This window comes from Conger conger, chromosome 13 (genome assembly GCF_963514075.1).
Source record: "Conger conger chromosome 13, fConCon1.1, whole genome shotgun sequence".
Lineage (NCBI taxonomy): Eukaryota > Metazoa > Chordata > Actinopteri > Anguilliformes > Congridae > Conger > Conger conger.
The window spans coordinates 14,940,934-14,960,095 of NC_083772.1; the positions used below are offsets into that span (position 1 = coordinate 14,940,934).

Sequence of the window (19,162 nt, forward strand, 5' to 3'; positions counted from 1 at the left end):
ACACGCTCTCCCGAAACGACACGCTCTCCTGCGCTCTCCCGAAACGACACGCTCTCCTGCGCTCTCCCGAAACGACACGCTCTCCTGCGCTCTCCCGAAACGACACGCTCTCCCGAAACGACACGCTCTCCTGCGCTCTCCTGCGCTCTCCTGAAACGACACGCTCTCCTGCGCTCTCCCGAAACGACACGCTCTCCTGCGCTCTCCCGAAACGACACGCTCCCTGCGCTCTCCCGAAACGACACGCTCCCTGCGCTCTCCCGAAACGACACGCTCCCTGCGCTCTCCCGAAACGACACGCTCCCTGCGCTCTCCCGAAACGACACGCTCTCCTGCGCTCTCCTGCGCTCGCCTGCGCTCTCCCGAAACGACACGCTCTCCTGCGCTCTCCCGAAACGACACGCTCTCCCGAAACGACACGCTCTCCCGAAACGACACGCTCTCCCGAAATGACACGCTTCCTGCGCTCTCCCAAAACGACACGCTCTCCTGCGCTCTCCCGAAACGACACGCTCTCCCGAAACGACGCGCTCTCCTGCGCTCTCCCGAAACGACAGGCTCCCTGCGCTCTCCCGAAACGACATGCTTCCTGCGCTCTCCCGAAACGACACGCTCCCTGCGCTCTCCCGAAACGGCACGCTCCCTGCGCTCTCCCGAAACGGCACGCTCCCTGCGCTCTCCCGAAACGACACGCTCCCTGCGCTCTCCCGAAACGACACGCTCCCTGCGCTCTCCCGAAACGACACGCTCCCTGCGCTCTCCCGAAACGACACGCTCCCTGCGCTCTCCCGAAACGACACGCTCTCCTGCGCTCTCCTGCGCTCGCCTGCGCTCTCCCGAAACGACACGCTCTCCTGCGCTCTCCCGAAACGACACGCTCTCCCGAAACGACACGCTCTCCCGAAACGACACGCTTCCTGCGCTCTCCCGAAACGACACGCTCTCCTGCGCTCTCCCGAAACGACACGCTCTCCCGAAACGACGCGCTCTCCTGCGCTCTCCCGAAACGACAGGCTCCCTGCGCTCTCCCGAAACGACATGCTCCCTGCGCTCTCCCGAAACGACACGCTCCCTGCGCTCTCCCGAAACGACACGCTCCCTGCGCTCTCCCGAAACGACACGCTCCCTGCGCTCTCCCGAAACGACACGCTCCCTGCGCTCTCCCGAAACGACACGCTCCCTGCGCTCTCCCGAAACGACACGCTCTCCTGCGCTCGCCCGAAACGACACGCTCTCCTGCGCTCTCCCGAAACGACACGCTCTCCCGAAACGACACGCTCCCTGCGCTCTCCCGAAACGACACGCTCCCTGCGCTCTCCCGAAACGGCACGCTCCCTGTGCTCTTCCGAAACGACAGCGGTGATGGCGCCGATGAACAACGACACAAAAACACGACCGCCCGTTCCAAAAACGGGGGAGAAAAACGGAATGAATGCGTAAAATCACACAACAGGCCGATTATTTTACTTATTCCAGAACCCAAAACAGTAAACACCATCCTGAGCTCAGCGCCACAGGACGGTGCCGCTGTCAGAGGCCCCCCCCCCCCCCCCCCCGTGGCTCACCATCCACTCCTTCTCCACCTCCGCCCCCGTCTTCACGTTGTCGAAGTCCAGGCCGCCCCAGTTGCGGACGTGCCGGCGGCTGCCCTCCTTGCGGTCGAGGTCCGGGACGGGCCCGCAGCGGCGCGGGTCATCCAGGAAGTTCCGGGTCGGGTTCTTGTCCGCTTCCCCCTGCGGGACAAAACGAGAACGCGTCTGAATAACCTGCTCTTTATGAGGCCAGCGCCTCGTTTTACACGACGGCTGGAATGCAACGGTCAGCCCAAGCGCAGCTGGGTAGCCCAAGGGCTATACCAGACACTGTTGAGAGCTTAACATCCTGAATGCATACAAGAGCTGTCAGCTAGTGGCTTTGGTGCATGACTGGGACCAGGAAGGTTAGCGTTTCAAGCCCTGGTGTAGCCAATGCAAGAACCACACAGCTGTTGAACCCTTGAGAAAGGCCCTTAACCCCACATTGCTCCAGGGGTATTGTCTGAATTGTCTGCTTAGTTGAATCAACTCTGTGTTGCATGAGATAAAAGCGTTAGCTAATTGTAATGAGCATGTATGTGTAATGTTATGCCCTGAAGCGACAGTGAGTATGTGGAAGGGGAAAGTTGTTCTCATCTATATAAACTCCATTCTTCCATTGAAGATGGCTGCCAACATCGGTAGTGAGAATGAATAACCTGTGATATCCTTGGCCTTGGGCGAAGGACATTGGGTCGCCTTACCCAGACTGGTCCCACTATTAACCAAATCCCACCCAACCTGGTCAATGCCATCAGTAATTGCGCATCATCCCACCAGACGTCCACACACAGCTGGCATAAAACGGCTGGGAAGTGAAAAATAAACAGACGCAATCAAAAGGAGGATAGGAAGCTTGTCGTTCACCCTTTGGCCTCTCTCGTACTCCGCAATCTTCTCCATCTCCTCGTTCATCTTCTCAATGTTCTGCCGCCTCTTCTCCTCCCACTCCTGACAGAGACAAACAGGCTTTAGTAACCAGGTGCCGAGGGCTAAGGCGTCGACGCGCAGCTGATATGCATACAATGGAAATGAGTTGAGAGGAGTGTGTGTCACTCCGGAGCTATGCCACATTCAAGGTCATTAGACAGGAACAGCACAAGGCGTTTAATCTTCCTGTTCTCTTCACACGGGATGATTCAGGGTAACCACGCGGCTTTCATAGTGCGCAGTGTCAATGTTGCACATTTTACAAGTCTAAACTCACCTTGGACTTCCTGTCTGATGGCAGACCTCCCTGGGGGCCTCCTTGGGGCCCTCCTTGGGGCCCTCCTTGGGGCCCTCCCTGGGGCCCTCCTCCTCCTCCTCCTCCTCCTCCACCACCACCTCCACCTCCTCCGCCACCTCCGCCTCCACCTCTCCCCCTCCTTCCTCCTCGAGCAGTGCGTTCGTTCCGGCCGGGCCCCTCCCCGGGCTCGCTGTCCCAGAGCGGACGGTCCGGCCGTGGCTCTGCCCGGTCGTGACGGGGCTCCCTCCTGTCGGGCCGGGCCCCCCCGCGGGGCATGCCCCTGTTCAGCCGCCCAGACCCGGCCCTCCTGGGCAGGCTCTCGCCCTGGGGCCTGGGGCCCTCGCCCTGGGGCCTGGGGCCCTCGCCCTGGGGCCTGGGGCCCTCACCCTCCTCACTCCCCCAGCCCCCACGGGGCGCTGCTGGCTTCCTGTCGTTGATGACACGTTTCTCCTGCGGACAAGAATGAGTGTCACACCCAACTGTGAACACATCCCCCCTGTGAACACATCCCCCTGTGAACACATCCCCCCTGTGAACACATCCCCCCTGTGATCACAGCCCCCCTGTGATCACAGCCCCCCTGTGATCACAGCCCCCTGTGAACACATCCCCCTGTGAACACATCCCCCTGTGAACACATCCCCCTGTGAACACATCCCCACGTGAACAACCCATCTAAGGCCGAATGGATTTCCTTTTCCAGCGTAAAGCGTACCAAGGGCTCATCCTGAGATTACACAAATGCCGCAATACAGCATAGCACATTAAACAAGAAGCCAACTTTGCGCTTTCAGGCACTCAATTAAAAAGGTCGGAAAAGTGTCTGGTTGCGCACGCAGCACAGTGTGAGACACGGGATAAGACCCAGCGAAGGCCTAATGCGATTATTGATGAACACTAATCACAAAGAGGCCTGCTGGCACAGCACACGCCTCAGCTTCACCGCTGGGGGACTACAAGTGCCAGAAATGTCATTAAGACACCAGCCTTCACATATAATATCACCTATAAATATGATTGACTGCACTGCAAATGAACCGCCAGGTGGACTCAATGCATTAGTTAATGCAAGTGGCCCATTTCACAATTGAAAAATCAAGGTTATGTCTCGACAGGCACGGTTATTAAAAACCCCTGCCTGATGATCAACCGAAAGCACCAGACATGCTCAGCAGTCTCAAAAATAGTACAGTGCGGCTGGATGGTGTGCAACTGCTAAGTTAGGCGATGTGACCTTTGTGGACCACAAAGGGAGGTCCAATTACGAGTGGCCATCTGGGCCCAACAGAATCACAACAGGCATTGATTAAATAGCCCCAGAGACCGTCCTGCCTGGCTGTGGGTGGGTGATTAAAAACGACATCTGTGGAAGAGTGAGCAGATATTTTAAGGTGTAACACATGGATGGACATGAGACGCCTTCAGTGACAACACCCGGGGCCACTGATCTCAGCAACGGTTACCATAGCAATCCTTCATACCATGGAATAAACAAGGCCCAGCAACATACAGGACCAAATGCTTACGACATACTGGACCAAATGCCTACAACATACCTGACCAAATGCTTATTTGGTCTTTGGTTTTAAGTCTCCACGAGGCATTATAACAAGCATCAAGTGCTGGGGGGAGGTCTGCCTTTTGCTCAAAGTGCTTGATGTGCCCCTTTGATTTCATATTGTTGCTATCATTTTTGATTGAGAGGAACTTGGAAATGAACTTGTATCCACCCACGCTGCATGCGAGTGTGTGGGAGAAGTGATCAGGCAATGCCATGCTAGGGGCATCGTTACATTAATGTTGGATCACGCCTGGTGTTCGGCGCCATGGTCAGACAGCCAGCAGGGAACTGGCCCGTTCGCGCAAGCTCACCCCCGCTGGTTTAGAGAGGTCCACGGTGACGGTGAAATTATCCTTCTCCATCCTTCTGCGGTCGGCCTCTGCATCGTGGGGGCGTGGCTTGCGCTGGGTTGTCACGGCAATCCCCTCCTGCTCCGCCTTCTTTTTGTCTTCCTCAATTTCCTGAAACCGGGAGAATGGTATGGTGAAGAGGGAGGAAAAAGAAGACCTTTTAATCCCATAACTAAATCTAGTGGCTTCAGTGGATAGTTATAGATCTACAGTGGATGACCTACAACCTTCCCATTGAACACAAGACTGAATGTCACTGGAAAGTGAAAGAATGAAGTTCAGTTGAGTTCAAATATGGAAACTTTGGTGGTAAAACAACTCCGCTGAATAATTCAAATGAATTACCATAGGTGGTATTTACTGGATGAACACACTCATCTATCCGGCAACCTGCAGCACATAACTAGGGACATAAACTACATGTGAATAGTCACTCACAACTTTGAGAAACAGCATAACATGATTAAGAGTCAATGTCACCATACGTCCACCATACTGCTGTAACATACAAGTCCTGTTCCCCAACAGCCATACTATACTCTTGTGACAAGTACTGTTCCCCAACAGACATACTGCTGTGACATACAGCCATAGTATACTGTTGAGATGTAAGTCCTGTTCCCCAACAGCCATACTATACTGTTGTGACATAAAATAATGTTGCCTAACAGCCATACCATACTACTGTGACATACATTTACATTTTAAGTAATTTGGCAGATGCTTTTAATCCAAAGCGATTTACAAGTGCATAGGTTCATCCACAAGTTAAAGCATCACATCCATAACTAGTAAAATAAGTGCTGTTCTAAACAACAGTCATCATAAGTGCAATTATATATATTTTTTGGGGTTAGACAAGGAGGGAGGACTAAGGTACAGTTTGAAAAGGTGTGTTTTTAGTCTGCGTCGAAATAGGGGGAGGGATTCAGCAGTCCTGACACTGGTAGGCAAGTCATTCCACCACTGAGGAACCAGAACGGAAAACAGGCGTGACGTGCAGCTCGACCACCAGGTGCTCGTAGTGAGGGAACCATAAGGCGACCAGAGCTGGCAGACCGGAGTGGTCTAGCTGGGGAGTAGGGAGTGATTAAGGATTGCATGTAAGGTGGGGCAGTCCCCTTAGCGGCCTGAAATGCCAACACTAGGGCCTTGAATCGGATGCGTGCAGCAATAGGAAGTCAGTGGAGGCCAATGAGGAGTGGGGTGACATGAGTCGACCTGGGCTGACTGGTGATCAGGCGGGCTGCAGCATTCTGGACCAGCTGGAGGGGCTTGATGGCACAAGCTGGGAGACCGGCTAGGAGGGAGTTGCAGTAATCCAGGCGGGAAATGACGAGCGCCTGGAGTAGGAGCTGCCTACAATATATACTATACTGTTGTGACGTAAAGGTCCTGTTGCCTAACAGCCATACTACACTACTGTGACAAATGTCCTGTTCCCCAACAGCCATACTATACTACTGTGACATACAGACATACTACACTACTGTGACAAAAGTCCTGTTCCCCAACAGCCATACTATACTATTGTGACGTAAAAGTCCTGTTGCCTAACAACCATACTACACTACTGTGACAAAACTCCTGTTCCCCAACAGCCATACTATACTGTTGTGACAAAAATAATGTTGCCTAACAGCCAAACTATACTGTTGTAACAAATGTCCTGTTGCCTAACAGCCATACTACACTACTGTGACAAAAGTCCTGTTCCCCAACAGCCATACTATACTATTGTGACAAAAATAATGTTGCCTAACAGCCAAACTATACTGTTGTAACAAATGTCCTGTTCCCCAACAGCCATACTATACTGTTGTGACAAAAATAATGTTGCCTAACAGCCAAACTATACTGTTGTAACAAATGTCCTGTTCCCCAACAGCCATACTATACTACTGTGACATACATACTACAACTACTGTGACAAAAGTCCTGTTCCCCAACAGCCATACTATACTATTGTGACGTAAAAGTCCTGTTGCCTAACAGCCATACTACACTACTGTGACAAAAGTCCTTTTCCCCAACAGCCATACTATACTGTTGTGACAAGAATAATGTTGCCTAACAGCCTAACTATACTGTTGTAACAAATGTCCTGTTCCCCAACAGCCATACGATACTGTTGTGACATACAGACATACTACACTATGGTGACAAAAGTCCTGTTCCCCAACAGCCATACTATACTATTGTGACGTAAAAGTCCTGTTCCCCAACAGCCATACTATACTGTTGACACAAAAATAATGTTGCCTAACAGCCATACTAAACTATTGGGGGTTTTTTTCAGCTTTATTGGACAGTATATAGAGACAGGAAGAATGGGGGCGAGAGAGAGGGAAAGACATGCGACAAATGGTCAAACGGTCGGATTCGAACCGTTGACGTCGCGGCTCACAATGAGCATGCGGTCAGTGCTCTGCAGGCTGCACCACCGAGACACCCCTAAACTATTGTGACATACCGACATACTACACTACTGTGACAAACGTCCTGTTCCCCAACAGGACGTTGTGAGATAAAAGTCCTGTTCCCCACCAGCCATACTACACTACTGTGACATAAAAGTCCTGTTCCCCAACAACTACGCTATACTGCAGCACTAGTACATATTTCCTGGGCACTTGGAACTGCTTGCCAAGCAGAGGGTGGGAAGGCCAGCTAAGATTTATCTTTACATTGCCTAACTCAAATCGAGGCCAATTCACTTTACAGTATCCATTTATACACCTTGATTCAGTACCTTACTCAAGGGTACACCAAATGGGAATTGAAACAGCAACATTTTGATTACACCATTCCCTACTCATTGTACTACGCTGCCACCTATCTAAATACATTCCCAAGGCATACTGCCTCACTCAGCAGGGTTCGAGGCTGTGTCCTGATCACTCTTGGAAAGGGCGGACAAGTACCAATGATAGAGACATGCCAACCCCAAGCTGGAATCCGTCGTGGCTAGCTGGGAGAAGTTGAGTGAATGCGGAAGGGGTATGGGAGCCCATATGAATGGTGAGGTCACTTCCTGGAGTGGTGGTTAAGGGCCCGCGTGAGGGTTGTCACGTTGACGTACGCGCCCCCTCACCTGGTACCTCCGCATCAGGGCCTCGTTCTTCTTCCGCAGCGCCTCGATCCGCCTGTCCAGCGCGGCATCCTTCTCCTCCTTCGTTTTCAGATCCACTGCTGTAGACTGCAGGCCGGGAAGAGCAGCAGCGCGAGGAGACAAAGCACCAACACCGGGTCTTAAAAACACAGGCGCGACAGCAGGACATGGGGCCAGGAAAGGCCCATGACAAACAGGGGACCACTAAGTTTGGAATCAGATTAATGAAATAGTCCAAAGACTTGACCTTTTACCAACAACAAACTAAAAATAGGCACCCCAACCCCATTTTTCTTTTGACTATGATCTTCATGCATCATGTCTGTATGTCAGATTAGTCTATATTTACAAAATGAACTAAAATGTATGCAGCCAATGCCAATTAAAATTGAGAAACTAAACTCAATTGGGCGGCCTGTAGCGTAGTGGTTAAGGTAAATGACTGGGACAGGCAAGGTCAGGGGCCCTTGAGCAAGGCCCTTAACCCTGCATTGCTCCAGGGGAGGATAGCCAACTGTACGTCGCTCTGGATAAGAGAGTCTGCCAAATGCCAATAATGTAATGTAGTGTAAACTGGTGATGAACTGGGGTAGAACTCACCATGGCTGCGAGCCTGCCTTGCTCTCAGCTGGAGAAAAACTCCCTCTCAAGGCTGCTCTCAGGAACCTGTGAAGACAAAATCAAACGTGAACTCATTACAAAAGGGTCGTTTCGCATTTTCCAAAGACACCGTTAAATTCAATTTCATTTGTATAGGTTTTTGTTTTGTTTTTTTAAACATAGACGTTGACACAAACACACTGAACAGAAACACACGAATTAGCAGCTCGTAATTTCACAACAATTGTGTTTAACACTGTATTGGTACTATTTATTGTGCCATTGGCGGATGTTTTCCTTTGAAGGAACAACTAACTCCAGCACACTGGTCTGGCGTAGTGAAAATGAGGGAGATTTATGGCAGCAGTGTTTCATTTGTTGGACATTTGGTATGCAAATGAATTTGTGTTTGAACTGTATTTGGTATTTCTATATAGCCTATATAAATCTTCAGTGCACGGCGAAATCAGGCAACAGGGGGAATGAAGAAAATATACAAAAAAGCGTGTGTCGACTAAAACAAAACCAGTTTTGCCTTACAGAGCGAAGCAAATTGGCGTAATAACGTTCGGGATGTCCGTGTATTCAATCCTTCATAACACTAAGTTGCTCAATCGTCCTTTATGAGAAGTCCTTCTTAAGCGTATTAGTGAAACAACCATGCAAAGAGTCTTGAGGGGCTTTAAAGTACCAAACTCAGCATCGCACACGACTTCTAGTCCTGAAATTTGTCATTGCATTTATGCTAAAGTCTCAGCTTCGTAAAGTATTGTTTACACAACTTGTCGATGATGATATAAATAGCCGAAATGTTACGAAGTTGCAGGTAGATACAAGCTGCTACTGAATCGCTACATTAAAGGCAACATGTCTGGCATTTCTTTGTGAAAGAAATAATACTGTTTAAAAACATACCGTCCGGCTTGAAGCTGTTTAACGGGATAATAAAAGTCGCGGTATTATGCTACATTTGAACATGCAATGCTTACCTGTTTGTCCGCGTATTAAGATTATATCCGTCGCTGGGCCTGTTGAGTCTCGCTACAATGCTTACAGCGCGTTAGTTTCGGCCCTCACAAAAGTGAGTCCTCGCATCCACTTCCTGTATGCTCTACTCCAGCTTCCTGCCAAATTCTGCACCTAAACCAATATATTTAAAGAGGCAGCGAATAAACCCAGCGACACGTTCTGAGTACAGTACTCCAGGCCATATTCAAATATGCAAACTTTGGTGGTAAAACAACACCGCTGAATAATTCAAATGAATTACCAAAGGTGGTATTTACTGGATGAACACACTCATCTATCCTGCAAATTGCAGCACATAACTAGGGACATAAACTACATGTGAATAGTCACTCACAACTTTGAGAAACAGCATAACACGATTAAGAGTCAATGTCAATAACCTCACAATACAAGTCATACCATACTGCTGTGACATATAAGTCCTGTTCCCCAACAGCCATACTATACTCTTGTGACATAAGTCCTGTTCCCCAACAGACATACTGCTGTGACATACAGCCATAGTATACTGTTGAGATATAAGTCCTGTTCCCCAACCGCCATACTATACTGTTGTTATATAAAAAATCCCATTCCCCAACAGCCATACTATACTGTTGTGACAAAAAATAATGTTGCCTAACAGCCATACTATACTATTGTGACATACAGACATACTACACTACTGTGACAAAAGTCCTGTTCCCCAACAGCCATACTATACTGTTGTGACATAAAAAAATGTTGCCTAACAGCCATACTGTACTATTGTGACATACAGACATACTGCACTACTGTGACAAAAGTCCTGTTCCCCAACAGCCATGCTATACTGTTGTGACATAAAATAATGTTGCCTAACAGCCATACTGTACTACTGTGACATACATTTACATTTTAAGTCATTTGGCAGATGCTTTTAATCCAAAGCGATTTACAAGTGCATGGGTTCTTCCACAAGTTAAAGCATCACATCCATAACTAGTAAAATACACATGAAGTGCTGCTCTAAACAACAGTCATCGTAAGTGCAATTATTATATATTTTTTTTGCGTTAGACAAGAGGGATAGGGATATTGGAAAAAGGGGGGGGGGGATCAGGAGGGAGGACTAAGGTAGAGTTTGAAAAGGTGTGTTTTTATAATGTTACTGTATATGTCCTGAGTACAGAATTCCAGGCAGCAAGGCAGTACTAATAAAGTACTGTGTATTTTTTTTAAAAATGACACACACAAACATAGCCTATACGCGCATGCATATGCATGCATACATACATTTTATTTCATTTTGGTTTATGTTGGTGCATAGCTAGAACCTTTCTGCTTTCTATAAGAAATGTAGAGAGAAAAGGCAAAGCATCGTAAAATCAATAGTAGAATCATGCTCCGCATAAAAACGACTACTTGGATAAATGTCGTGACTGCAACATCACATGTTCAGCCTAAAAAACTATAATACTAATACAACGCTTAGAGACTTATACATAGAATCAGCTTTTCAACCCTGCCCTTTCTGCATCTGTCAAACTCCAAATCAAAGCTTTATTATCATATGTAGCCTACAGACTACAATGAAATTCATACCTTTCCCACATTTCCCACAGGCTTAAATAAAAATAAAAATAAAACAAGAATAAGAATAAGAACAATAGTAAAATCAGTATAAAAAATGTAAAAAGAAGCATTCAGTCACAGTCAGTGCAAGTGACTATAAAGTGCATAATAGTATTAAAAAGTCAGTGAGTCCTTATTCAGGATTAAAACCTGTCTCTGAATCTTGACATCCAAGTGTATATTGCTCTGTACTGTCTGCCAGATGGGAGAAGAGAGAAAAATACAATGCCATGGGCTCCATTTTGCAGCTGTAAAAGTTGATTCAGACATCCCCGCCTTCCTCTGAGGAAGAAAGGGTGCTGTTGAGCCTTCTCGATTACAGTTGTGATGTGTCCACTTGAGGTCATCAGTTATGGTCACACCCATGTGAACGCTCTGCAAAGCATCCCCTCCCATGTAAATAGGGGTGTGGTCCACCTACTGCCTCCTGAAGTCAATGACCAGCGTATTTGCTTTACCGATGTTCAGAGAGAGTTGTTCTGACACCTCTCTGTCAGGAGTCTGACCTGCTTGTAAGCTGGTGGACAGGCCTTTATGATAGAATTGGAGCTGAGCAAATTAACGGTGGTTCGGGTGTAGTTATATCCTACTTCAACCAGAGGCCGCCAAAGCCTGCAAAATAGAAGGATAACCTACCGAGCAACCTCATAATTTGGCCCTGCAGTGTGCTTTATTGCAGTCTGCTCCTACGGTATGCCACAAACCCAGGTGAATTACTCTGCAGTAAGTTTAAATAATCAATGCAAGTTGTTCATAATGTAGGCTAGGTAATTTGAAAAGAAATAAATAAGGTCGCATTAATTTAGTGCTTCAAAGTATCAAACGAAAAATTTAAACTTGAATCTTCTTCCAAACGTATATAAATCGACTTAATTTATATATACTGAAACGATTTATGAAGCATTTTTGGTCATTTATGAGAAGAGACTTGCGGAACGGACCGTGCTGAGATCGTGTGGTCTAAAAATAGAAAGAAGTGTTGTAATCATATGCAATTTATTTTTAGAAAGCTGACGTGTTCCGCAAAGAATATAGGAAAATTCCCCCACCTAACCCTTCAATAAAACCCGCGACACCAAATCATTTGGAACAGAATGACATCACCCTGTTGCCGAATGAGCCGCCACATTCATTCAATCGAATATGTATGAATCTAGAATAATTGTGGGTGGAGTAACGTAACAGTGAGCGAACAATCTCGCAAGTGGATCATTTATAATAGTCATATTATGTGTAAACAATAATGATAACTTGTTTTGTTCCATTTTAGCGTGTGAGTTCAAGGCACGCCTTCAGATATCACACGTGTCACTGTTGCACTAATCCTTAGATAAACATTGAAGGGCGGATCCAACATGAGTGACACGGTGACCGTTTGGGCATTGCGAATATGGTTCTCCAGTCATGTTAAAAACTACATTCATTAGCCTTTGCATTCAATAGACTACATATTTTTGAGCAACAACAACAATAACAAGAATATGTCTGAAATTGTGTGGTTAATTGTATATTTCCAAATCAAATCGCCACTGAATCATTTTTGCAAACAGATAATCTATAAGTAATAGCTACTCGTCTCATATATGACAACGGTAGAGAAAGGCTTGCAATGAAATGAACATATAAACGGCAACAAATCAATTCGGGGGATGACAGGCAGGCGGGGGGGGTGGGTAGCAGTCGTGGACGATGTAGGTTGACGTTAATACCAAATGACACAGCCACCCTTGTGTGTTAAAGAGAGCTCTCGAGCTGCGCTTCCTTGCGCAGCGGTGTCATCATAGCAGGAGAGGCAAAGTCTGCCGCCGAACCAGCCGACCAATCGTTTCACCCCTGCCGCGGCTGCCGGAGCACTGTTTCCGGGCAGAAGAACTGCGCGAAAGAAAAACAATCTACTGTGAGAGTGGGACTTTAGTACCTCTCTCTCTCTCTCTCTCTCTCTCTCTCTCTCTCTCTCTCTCTCTCTCTCTCTCTCTCTCTCTCTCTCTCTCTCTCTCTCTCTCTCTCTCTCTCTCTCTCTCTCTCTCTCTCTCTCTCTCTCTCTCTCTCTCTCTCTCTCTCTCTCTCTCTCTCTCTCTCTCCCCATATATGTCACCCAATCTCCAACTCCATCACTCTAGCAACAAGGCAACAGCACACAACGCAATACACCCAAAAAGTGCTTCATGCAGTAGGCCTTCTCTATATATTTGGCATGTGAAGTGCTGCTTTTAAAATGCTCCTCGAGTATCGAGACCTTTCAAATACGTGGATGATGGAACCAATAATGTTTTATAGACAATATCATTGCTGTAGCACCATGCATGTTTTTAATCAAAATTTGGACTCCATGAGCATTACTAAGTGGTCCTACAAAACACAGTTTCAACCTATAGCCTAGCATTTCTCTTATCTGTTCTCAAATCACATAATGTTTGTGGGCAGAGTGATGGGTTTTGGTGTTATTCTTGTCCCTCCAGCATCATCCGTTGCCAAGCAAAACACTGACCACCTGAAAGATTTCCCTATCATCTGATAAGGCTGTGCAACTCTATAGGGGTATCATTTAATTAGCACTGCAGGCAGGCGAAACCAGGGTTATGGAATCTGTTACAGGGCTCTGTTGACGCGTGTTGTGATAAGGCGATGACGTTCTGAGGAATACTGTTCCACAGCAAAGTGCTCGGCGCCTCATCACCCGAGAGATGTCCAGGAGCCGGGCCCAGTGCTGAGCCAGCCAGTGCCGGGTTACACTTCTTTCGCAGCTTCCCTCTCCAGTTTTGTAAACACAGACCTAGTGATGACCTAATTGTTGTGACAGGCGAGCAACCAAACCTGGCAACCTCATGGGAGGATGAGGGGCCGGGGTGTGGCAACCGAGTGTTCAATCATCCTCCTAACCTGCAACTGAACTGAACAAACACGAAAGGGATTTTCTTCAACTTTACTGTCTGTTCATACACACCTGCAGAAAAAAAGGGAAAATCTGTTGTTTCTACAGCTTTAAGTTTGTTCAACTAGGGGTTAAAAAACAGAGAACTCAGAGGAGATGGTGTAAATTCATGCTCAGAGGACTGTGATGCCAGCATGCTATATTTTGTTTCTGTTCTTTTTGTGTGTTGGGAACGCCTTTTGTTTTCAGTACTTTCACTACTCGATAAATATAGATTGTCATGGTTCAATGGTACTTTATAGATATATATACATCAATATTTATTGGGTCTCCTTATTGACCCCTGGTATAATTCACAAGTTTGATTATTTTCAGCTGTGTCAAAGTACAACACACAATATGCAGTTAATGTAATTATTGTAATTATTGCCAGTGCATAATTGGATCATTCAAACACAGAAGGGTATGGACAAGGCTGACTTCTGATCAGGGGAAGAACTCAACTGGGTGATCTAGGGAAGGAGGGTTTCACTTCTCCCTGACTCAATGGCCAATTGACCTATCATCACCTGGATGGACATCCATCCAAATGGTAATGGTTGGCATTAATATAGCGCCTTTAGCCAAGGCGCTGTACAATTGATGCACCCACCAATGACAATTGGCTGCCATGCCATGCCATGTCATCAAGCTCGTCAGGAGCAATTGGGGGTTAGGTGTCTTACTCAGGGACATTTTGACACACCCGGGGGCAGGGGTTAGGGGGGGAACCAGCAACCAGCCAACTGCCAGATGACAGCTCACACCCCCTAAGCTAATGTCGCCCATTATCTAACCTGCTTATTCCTGTCATGATTGTACACATCCCAGCATACATTGGGCGGGAGCCAGGAATACACAAATGAAATATCTACATATCTACATAGGCTTAATTCATGGGAAATTTAGATTCCCAGCCAGGATTTGAACCCAGGGTCTCACTCCTTGTGTGTTTAAGGTAGTACTAATGGCCTGAGCAGAATAGCCAGAGCCTGAATGGAACAGCTGAGTCCTTCCAGCACATGGATGAGGACCCCCTCGAAAATGAGATGTGCCATCTCAAGAGGCTTATCCTGCTAAAAGAAAAGAATTCAAACATTAAGCCTAACACTGTAATTAATCCAATTATGCAGTTCCAATAGAGCACAACCAGGAACATACCTGGCACTTCACAACCATGTTTACCTTCTCTTTGGGCTATGCTTTGAAACAGTGAGCTTAAAAGGAAATAGAGAAAGAGACATTAGACCAGTTGAGGAAAAAGGCCTAATTTGCGCCATCACAAATGAAATCTCAGTTAAGTTCATGCGTACGCTATGAGTTATTATCACGGAGACTGCGTCTTTTCCATCGTTGCTGGAGAAGGCTGAGCTGAACAGGGCGGATGTGCTGACGCACATTCTATCACACAGTGTTTAAATATCCCTATTAAACCAAGGGCATTCTGTGGTCACAGGGAGTGTGACGGAACAGCTGACCTCACCGCCCCGGCTGTTCCTTCCAACTCCCACCGCTCCCGGCCGGCAGCCATGTGATCGGCTTGTCGAGCGGGGTAATGAGGTAATCGCTCGCTCTCCAGCCGAGCCCCCACTACCCAGACCTGCAGGCAGCTTCTGCCACATTCTGCATGATTATCCCGTCAGTGAGCTGGGCCGCTGACCTCATGTTGTTCTTGGGTCACCGCCGTGCAAAAGGTCATCATAGTGCTCCTCGCTGCCTTGCTAACGATGCGGATTCAGGCCCTAAGATAAATGGGTGCATTAGGGGTGCTCCAAATCCGCTCAGACCTGTCAAATTACCCTTTGCACTCGCCACCGTTGATGGCTTAATCTCATAATAACACTTTCAGATTTCAAACATAAATCTTTTTTTTTTTTTTTGGATTTAAATGGGTCCTAGATTCTAGATGCAGACTTGACAGTAAAGAAAGAAGTAAAATGTATAGTTGAGAAGTAGGAAAGCAGTTCACATGCACAGTTCCAGGAAGAGAATTAGCACTGGTACATTCTTTGAGCTCAAAATGTGAGTTTTTCTTATTATAGTGTCAGTATAAATGTCAGTGTAGTACTTAGCCTAACTGAAGTGCATTTGCGGGTAGGGGCTGAACAGTAACCCCATAAGGACGTCTGCTCTGTGACACACAACTGTGGTGTTACAGTGAATTTGTACTTTGATCACACTGTCACTGCAAATTGATTCCACCTCATAGGTCCTAAACTTGAGCGTAAGCATCTGTTTAAGGAGCCATGGCAGAAAAGAGCACTCCGTTGTAATACTCTGTTTTATGTATTTGACATTACAGGGCTCATAACCATCCTCTTGATATGATTATTAATCCCATGACTGTAATATCACGCTCTCTTCATGTCCTCTTATAAGCCTTTCACGTACAAACATGCACTTTTCAAAAGAATCACCTTTATAAGGGTTATAATTTGTTTGCAGGTCAACTCTGACATTTCTATGTAACTTCAACACGCAACTAGGCTGAATTCAGTACTCAAAACATGTTCTTCGCTTTAACTCTTTGCAAGCGTTACTTGTCCCACTGCAGACACAATTCTTGTCATTAATTCTGGTTGATAACAAAACTCACCGAACCATGTGTTACGACATAAGTGAAATTCGATTGAAGGTTGATTGAATCCAGGCCTAAGCACAGGCAATCATTCATGCAATTATATGAAAGGATGACACAAATGCCCAATAAACATTAGTGTCTCTCCAGTGCAGGTGATGACCATATAAGCACAGCTTTGTGAAACCCTATGCTTCACACTCTCCTCCCCCTTCACTGATGATGTCATTTGTCTTGGCAACCTTGTGAGGTCACAATGCTTTGATGACTGTTGTCAATGATAATATCCCTGACGATGGAAAATAGAAGCCAACATTTTCTAAATGTGACATACATCCATAGCAAAAATACTTCTGCTCTGAACAAGACAAAGAAAGATTGACACGGGTAAAGACTTCTGATCGGGTACTGTCCTGATGACATAAAGGTTTACAGTATTGAGAACGTAACACCAAGTCCAGTGACCAAATAGAAAATGAGCGCCTAGCTCTTGGAAAAAAAATCATCCATCAAAAAAATAATATCTTCAAATTAACCTATTCTGAAAAAATATGAGTCACAAGATTAAAACATTTTGGCATTCTGCCTTCATCGCAGATGCTGAGTCACAGCATATGCTAAGACAGGTTGATTAAAAAGATAATTTAAAAACGAGTCCTTAAGTTCATTGTTTGGCAGACACCATTCACCACTGCGGTTTCTCACTTTAAATCCTACAACCCTCTCAGCTGCCATCGCAATACCAGTCATGCACCTGATTCGAGAGTACACCAGCAAAGAACCTGCAACCCTCAGGCCTGTGTCGCAATCACTCGCTGCAGCGCGAGCTGAAACTACCCAGAGCCCGCCCCACCTCTGCTCTCGCGGCCCGGGGCTATAGATACGCCAAAGAGGCCTCTCGTAAACACAGACCCCTGGCTGCACAGTGTCCGCACATCCTGAGCGACGCTCCGTTGCCGTCTGTCTTTCGCCACCCTCCCATTACTTTACAAGAAGAGGCAGCTGTTTACCCTGCGCCACCCAGCTCCCCCCACCACAGCGCCTGTTTAGCAGCCAATTAGTTGGCAGCACTGAAAACTAATTTGCGAAATGGAGGGTAGAGGGAGAATAGTGCTGGACCCAGCAGTCTGCTTGGTAGCCGGAGAGAGAGAGAGCTGTTGCGTGTGTGTGTATGTGTGTGTGTGTGTAGGGGGGGGGGGTGAAGGATGATGTCATTGTGGCAGCCCAGGTCCTAGCTTAGCTCAGCACTCATTGTATGAAGAGATCTGTCTTTCCGCTTGGTTACTCCCCGCAGCCACCTATGAAAGAGGAGAGTCAGAGACATGCATACGGTCACTGTGACACAGTCGGCACGCCCAGAAAAAACACTCTCAGCCTCTTCCTGTCAGCCGAAGACACTTGCATACAACTACAGTACCATTATCATGTCTCAAACTGAAGAAAAAAACAAACACAAACAGCAGGAAAATTTAAAGAGACAGCCGGAGAGAGAGCGAGAGAGAGCAAGAGAGACAGAGAGAGAGAGAGAGAGAGAGAGCGAGAACGAGAGAGAGATTATAATTAACATGTAAATGAACACATCTGCAAGTCTGCCACTGCTGTGTAGGTGCAAATAGTCCATTAGTGATTGAGTATTAGGCATTAGATTTTCACAGTGCTGTAATCTGTGAGATTTCCCCCCACTGGGCACGTGCAGGGTGGAATTCAATACGCATCGCATCACATGACCGGCGAGTGACTTCACTACTGGCATGTTACCAGATGTGAGTCTTCATTGTGTGCTGCCACTTTCTGAACCTCGACGACACCAGTGTGCTACACTCACTAACTACCCTCAGGTGAGCACAGGTGCGGCAATACACTGTATAACTGAAATGATGCGAGGACACTATATGTTATCCTAATAATCTTATATCTAAGGGCCTTCTGTATGAGCTGGCAATTGTGGTGTTGGTGGCATGGTGCAAAAGTGCCCTGCCTGAATAATTAATTAATTCAAACAAATGAATGATTTTGTTAAGAATGATATCACCATAGTTTTCATAGTGCAGTGAAAATTGATTCAATACTAGTACCGTTGAATCACACGAACTTCAGCTAGCCTACGACAAGCCGTTTTAGCAATAGACTTTTCCTATCGAAAAATGCATAGTCCCACCAAAGAGACAATTAAACAAAACGCTCTCGGGTAGGATCGACCACTATCGCTATCCGGGAGATCCTCGCGCGCTGTGCTTCCGATTCGCTGCAAGGAAGTTCGCCCGGACATGTACCTGAGCGGGGAATTCCCGGCGTAATGGGAGGCGTTCCCTTTTGGTTTGGGGTCTCCAGACAAACTGTCACAATCTTCCGATTAAGCGACGCAACAAAGCCCTGCGTCCCAGATGGCGCACAGCTGCAAGGTGGCCACAATAGTTGCAGTCACAAGTCGCACTAAAGAGGTCAAATTAGAAATTCAGGGAAATCCCAAGAAACATTTTTGAATACGAATAGGCATACTCGACGAAAACCTTATTAAGATATTACATTTAAATTAAAGTTGGTCAGCACTGTTGTTGTTTTAGGTTGATAATTGATCACATGTTATGTGAGATGTCTGATGAATTTTGATTTGTAGGTTACGCTG

General features: G+C 46.9%; 1 protein-coding gene across 5 annotated transcripts in view; it reads right to left on the reverse strand.

The window, feature by feature from the left end:
- Positions 1–9,547, reverse strand: part of ccdc9 (coiled-coil domain containing 9) — a 22,735-nt gene extending 13,188 nt beyond the window's left edge. For all 5 annotated transcript variants that reach the window (XM_061216725.1, XM_061216723.1, XM_061216722.1 and 2 more), the window contains exons 1-7: positions 9,415–9,547; positions 8,426–8,491; positions 7,808–7,912; positions 4,675–4,824; positions 2,782–3,252; positions 2,442–2,525; positions 1,566–1,733 (exon numbers count right to left, since the gene is read on the reverse strand). In XM_061216725.1, coding sequence (XP_061072709.1) covers positions 1,566–1,733; positions 2,442–2,525; positions 2,782–3,252; positions 4,675–4,824; positions 7,808–7,912; positions 8,426–8,428 — 981 coding nt within the window. In that variant the 5' untranslated portion in view covers positions 8,429–8,491; positions 9,415–9,547. The remainder of the gene's footprint in view (positions 1–1,565; positions 1,734–2,441; positions 2,526–2,781; positions 3,253–4,674; positions 4,825–7,807; positions 7,913–8,425; positions 8,492–9,414) is intronic.
- Between the last annotated feature and the right edge of the window lie 9,615 nt (positions 9,548–19,162).